We start from the raw sequence: 6,331 nt of genomic DNA, 5'->3' as shown, positions 1-6,331 counted from the left end.
GGGAAGATTTTATGTACCTATAAATGTTTCTGAAAAGGAAATGTTATGTTAAAGATAATAGGTTGCAATGCATTGTTAATGAAACTGTGCATCATGTTCCTTACTATGCTATACTTTTTTATAACCATATAACATATAACAATTACAGCACGGAAACAGGCCATCTCGACCCTTCTAGTCCGTGCCGAGCACGTATTCTCCCCTAGTCCCATATACCTGCGCTCAGACCATTCCTTTCTCTCCATATAACTATCCAATTTAGTTTTAAATGATAAAAACGAACCTGCCTCCACCACCTTCACTGGAAGCTCATTCCACACAGCCACCACTCTCTGAGTGAAATTTTTGTGAAATTATTTTGTGAAATTATTTCCCAATATTCTTTTGTAAGCCATTTTGGAAACTACTAAACAAAAATCTGAGATTCTCACAATCACTGAAATTGCGTTCAGAAATTGATGGCACTGCTTATTTCTTATCAAATTAAAAATATTTATTTTCAAATGAGATCTTAAAAGTTACCTATTTCAGATGAACTCCCTTTTATCTTTCTATGTCCATTAACATTTGTACTTTACAGATATTCCCAGAGGACCAGAGATAGGCTTGACATTTCTTTATTCTATACACTATGTGATCTGAATTTGGACTATGTTGTATATACAATTTTCCAAATACTTTGGCATTATTAAGCCAGTAGCACAGACCGTGTTTTTTCTACTTTGTGCAATTTGTTCAGACATACAGTATGAGTTTTTTTGAATGGATGTCCTATCATTTTATTCTTCCTCTGGTCCATCAGTTGCAGGAATTTCTGGCCACTGTATCTTATTCGTTTTAAAAAGCTGAATTTGGTAAAACAATTCTTATGAGGGAAAATAATTGCAAAGTGGGAGCGATGATAGGACGAAGAAAGGAAGAAGATAGGCTTTCTCTCATGGGATGTGTAGAGTGGATGATGGATTAATAAAGGATGATTGGAATGGGGAGGTTCAGTGATTGAGCAGAGTGTTCAGTGAGGGACAGATAGTGGACTTAATAATGAAAAGTGACTGGTGCTAAGATTGAACGAGAGCAGTGGGAAACAACATTAGGAGTGAAGACCGTGGCATTAGAAAGATGAAACATGAGGAACAGAATCAGTAAATGTAGGACTTAAAGGATAAGAAAATACAACAGAAAAACAATTGTAAGCTCTTGGGCTAAATCATGCTGGCTAATGGTGATATTGAATAATTGAGTTGCTGGTGACAAGCCATTTAAACAGTGGTAAGTCAGGGATTTTGTGTATATGCTATCAAATGGAGAAGTCTTATGACAAATTTGGGATGCTTAATATTAAGGTATCATAACTCGGGGCCCTATTCCGGGTTAGGCCCAACACAAATTTATGAAACCCTCAAACTACATTGGTTTCAGTTGGGTTTGAAGGGCAAAGGGTCAGGAAGCAAAAAAGATATTTTGTTACTACTTAAATTGTTTTGCTTTAATTTAATATTTAAAATGTGCTTTTAGGCATTGGTCGTTAATTATTTTTAGTTTAGAATTTTAAATGCATCTCAATTTTAATTGTTTTAAAAATGTATCAGCATGTTAACCTGGTGATGGGGTTTTGCTAGCTGTCAAAACTATCAGAAGCAATTTGGAGGTAGAAGCTCACCTAACTTTGTCAGCACCTTAGATGGCCGCTATTTGTATACATTGCGTACGCAATCAAAGAATGTCACTCTGCCTTGTCACACGTGACAAAGTATTCCATTCCATCCTACTGCAAACTCCAAATTATACCTGGGTGAAGATATAGGTGTAGGAAAGAACTGCAGATGCTGGTTTAAATCGAAGGTAGATATAAAATGCTGGAATAATCGGTCTGAAGGGTCTCGACCCAAAACGTCACACATTCCTTCTCTCCAGAGATGCTGCCTGTCCCACTGTGTTACTCCAGCATTTTGTGTCTATCTTGGAAGATATAGGATGTTTGAGGTTTTAACGATATACTGAATTTCAGGGAGCCCAAAAGTTTCATTATTGTCCTGTGAACCCTTGTGATTTAGCCAAATGGATTGATTTTTCAATTCAAGAATGACAATGAAATATAAAGAACATTAATAGTTAAATGTAAAATTAATTTCAAATTAGCTGGGAATGCTTTCATGACATACCCAAATATTATTACCATAAGAAAATTTACTTTTGGAAACTCAGAACTAATGAAATAATGGATTATGTAAAACAAAATGTGCATTGTTTTCAGTATTTGCATACAGGCACAAACCACAACAAATGTTGCACTTCAATTAATTTACTTTGTACTGCATATATAAATCCAGGAGAAAAACACAATTTCAGATATCTTGGCATGTGCACTGACACCATGAAGCTCTGGAATCTGGTATATCCATTTTGGTTCCTGCATATATCTGAAGTGTATGCTTTGAATCCGCCTGTAGTTCATTAATGTGGGAATTAAGCAATTTCTCCAGGACTCGGGCCCGTTCTTCTTCCTCTTCAAGGAAATGTTCTGTTACTGAAGAGGTGTCTGATATCTCTGTGGGCGTCTAAATGGCATAAACATAGTAAATAGTTTCAATGGCATAAACAATAGTTCACTTGGAAATGTAATAACATTCACATTTCAGCAGATACATTTAACCTTGTTGAAAATCGCACTGAATAATTGTTCTGCCTTCATTATTTTGAAATTTATTTCATTATAGATACAGAAATAATCATTTGTAACCTATTTACATAATTTATATTCTTAAAGGAGATGTAATATCTATTCAATGCTATTTTAGATAATAGATTTAGAGAATGTAGTAAAATTAGTAGGCTAAATTGTCATTATCACAAACCATTATCACAAACCATTATCACAAACCGGTAGGCGGCGCGGCTCTGGCCAGCAGTGGCCTCTGCAGCCTGTCCGCGTTTTTGTTATTTTTTGTCTGTGTTTCTGTGTAGTTTTTGTTATTTTATGTTGGGGTGTGTGTGTGTGGGGGGATGGGGGTGGGGTGGGAAACTTTTGAATCTCTCCCCGCACTGGAGACCCGACCTTTTCTCGTCGGGTCTCAGGTGTCGTTGAGGCCGCAACGAGGAGCGGCCTCCAACAGGAAGAAGCCGGGGACTCAGGTGCCGACTCACCGTTGCCGTCGCGGAGCTGGCCGAGTCCGGAGCGGGTGGAGCGGTGGAGGAGTGCTGCTGCTGCTGCTGCCGATGCTGCTGCTGCTGCTGAGTCGGAGGCTGCTGCCGCGGGTCTGCGGACGCCGGCACCGGGAGCCCGCGGATCCCTGGAGGGAGACCGCTTTTCGGGGCTCCTGCAACGGCGAATTCTCCCGCCCGTGTTGCGGGGTCGAAGAGCTCCTGGAGCGGGGCCTAACACCATTTACCCCGTGCGGCTGGAACGGCCACGGGACTTTGCGAGCACACACCGGGGGCTCCAACACCAAGACCCGGTGTGCGACCTCGCACCACCCGGCGTGGCTTCAATGGCCGCGGGACAATCGCCATCGCCAGCCGGGGGCTTTGACTTTGACTCTGACATCGGGGGGGGGGGGGGAGAGTGCAGTGGAGAGATAAGTTTTTTTGGCCTTCCATCACAGTTATGTGATGGATGTTTATGTTAAATGTAATTATGTTGTGTCTGGGGTCTATTTGTGTGTAATGTATGGCTGCAGAAACGGCATTTCGTTTGGACCTCCAGGGGTCCAAATGACAATTAAATTGACTCTCTTGACTTGAAATATGGTCGTGCAGATCTCCAGAGGAGATGCATGATGGCTTTTCGATGAAATAAAATGGGTTTTACTCAGATTTCTCAGATTATTGGACAAACAGGAGAATCTAAATCTACCCCTGGAAATCCTCCTGCTCTTCAGCACATGACCTGTTCTATGTCCCAATATGCACTCAGCATATTGATCATGCAATTTCTATTTCTTGGCTTACCTATGAAATGGACGTTCGGCAGCTGTAGCATGGCCTGCATGCCATCATTTCCTACAAGTTGCAGCTCAAGTGACACTGAGGCATCACTCCTGGAGGAGCTCATTGCCTTCTACACATGCTTCAATAGGGAGAACACTGATGTGCCTTCTTGGGGCCCCCAGAGCCTGTGATGATATTGCATTCTTAGTCACTGAGGCCAATGTCAGAAGATCCTTCAGGAGGGTAAACCATGAGAAAGCGTCTGAACCTGATGTTCAACCTGCTTGCATTTTAAAAACTGCATGAACCAACTGGATGGAGTTTTTGTGGACATCTTTACTTCTCAATATTGAAGTCTGAGTTTCCCAGTTGCTTTAAAAGGGCAATAAATAATACCAGTGCCCCCCCAAAAAAAGGTGACATGCCTCAATAACTACCAACCGGCGGCATTAACATACTTGGTGATGAAATACTTTAAGAGGTTGGTATGGTGCATATCAACTCTAGTTCCTACCTTAACAAGAACCTGGACCCACCACAATTTGCCTATCGCCACAATAGAACAATGAGGGATGTGATCTTGCCAGCTCTCCCCACTGCACTATCTCACGTAGACAATAATAAACTTACGTATGACTTTTGTTCATAGGCTACAGCTTGGCATTCAACACCATCATCCCCTCAAACCAGTTACCAAGCTCAGGGATACACAGAAAAGCTGGAGAAACTCAGCGGGTGCAGCAGCATCTATGGAGCGAAGGAAATAGGCAACGTTTCGGGCCGAAACCCTTCTTCAGGGATCCCTTCCCTGAAGAAGGGTTTCGGCCCGAAACGTTGCCTATTTCCTTCGCTCCATAGATGCTGCTGCACCCGCTGAGTTTCTCCAGCTTTTCTGTGTAACCTTCGATTCTCCAGCATCTGCAGTTCCCTCTTAAACACCAAGCTCAGGGAGTTGAGTCTCTGCGTATCCCTTTACAACTGAATCCTGGACTTCCTCATCCATAGACCACAATATGTACGAATTGGCAAAAACACTTCCCCCTTGATAACAGAAGGTAGACAAAAATGCTGGCGCGAAGAAGAAAGGAAGAAGCGGAGACAGTGGGCTGAGGGAGAGCTGAGAAGAGGAGGAAAAAACAGGGACTACCTAAAATTAGCGAAGTCAATGTTCATACCGCTGGGGTACAAACTGCCCAAGTGAAATATGAGGTGCTGCTGCTCCAATTTACAGTGATTTTTCCAGTCAGTATATACTGTAGATTGAAATCCCCAATGTTTTTTCCTATATCTTTCTGACAAGCTCCCATTATTTATTCCTTTATGCTCTGTTACCATGTAGTTAGTTAAGAGGCCTAGATACCCCTCCAACAAATTATTTCTTGCCTTTATTATTTTTTATTCCTGACCAACTGGCTGTTTTTATTCCTGACCAAATCCTGTTCCCTGAACGTTGGTTATATGGTGCCAGCACAATAACCTGGCCCTCAACACTAGCAAAACTAAGGAACTAATTGTGGACTTTGGAAGGAGTAGGATGGGGTAACACAGTCCTGTTTATATCAAGGGTCGATGGTTGAAAGGGTCAAGAGCTTCAAATTCCTGGGCGTGCACATCTCTGAAGATCTTTCCTGGTCCGAGAACACTGATGCTATTATTAAGAAAGCACATCAGCACCTCTACTTCCTGAGAAGATTACGGAGAGTCGGTTTGTCAAGGAGGACTCTCTCTAACTTCTACAGGTGCACAGTAGAGAGCATGCTGACCGGTTGCATCGTGGCTTGGTTCGGCAACTTGAGCACCCTGGAGAGGAAAATACTACAAAAAGCAGTAAACACTGCCCAGTCCATCATCGGCTCTGACCTTCCTTCCATCGAGGGGATCTACCGCAGTCGCTGCCTCAAAAAGGCTGGCAGCATCATTAAGGACCCACACCATCCTGGCCACACACTCATCACCCCGCTACCTTCAGGTAGAAGGTACAGGAGCCTGAAGACTGCAACAACCAGGTTCAGGAATAGCTACTTCCCCACAGCCGTCAGGTTATTAAACTTGGCTCGGACAAAACTCTGAACATTAATAGCCCATTATCTGTTATTTGCACTTTATCAGTTTATTTATTCATGTGTGTATATATTTATACAATGGTATATGGACACACTTATCTGTTCTGTAGTCAATGCCTACTATATTCTGTTGTACTGAAGCAAAGCAAGAATTTCATTGTCCTATCAGGGACACATGACAATAAACTCTCTTGAATCTCTTGATTCATCGCTCTCTATTTGTCCACCACTTTAACCAAGCATTTGGCCATCCCTCCTATTAATCCCATTTTAGCCTCTGAAAAGCATAGAGACATTTTGCCACATGCACATATAACCCGGTTTTAGTAATAATCAATATA

General features: G+C 42.0%; 1 protein-coding gene across 6 annotated transcripts in view; it reads right to left on the bottom strand.

Moving 5' to 3' along the window:
• Nucleotides 1–377: 377 nt before the first annotated feature.
• The window catches only part of LOC129698258 (centrosomal protein of 63 kDa-like), an 85,658-nt gene continuing 79,704 nt past the window's right edge, over nucleotides 378–6,331 (bottom strand). For all 6 annotated transcript variants that reach the window (XM_055637286.1, XM_055637288.1, XM_055637291.1 and 3 more), the window contains one exon: nucleotides 378–2,558. In XM_055637286.1, the coding sequence (XP_055493261.1) occupies nucleotides 2,346–2,558 (213 nt within the window). In that variant the 3' untranslated portion in view covers nucleotides 378–2,345. The remainder of the gene's footprint in view (nucleotides 2,559–6,331) is intronic.

Source organism: Leucoraja erinacea, chromosome 6, assembly GCF_028641065.1.
Source record: "Leucoraja erinacea ecotype New England chromosome 6, Leri_hhj_1, whole genome shotgun sequence".
Classification (NCBI taxonomy): domain Eukaryota; kingdom Metazoa; phylum Chordata; class Chondrichthyes; order Rajiformes; family Rajidae; genus Leucoraja; species Leucoraja erinaceus.
Note: the sequence above shows the minus strand (reverse complement) of the source record. Positions and strands in the feature narration are given on the sequence as shown.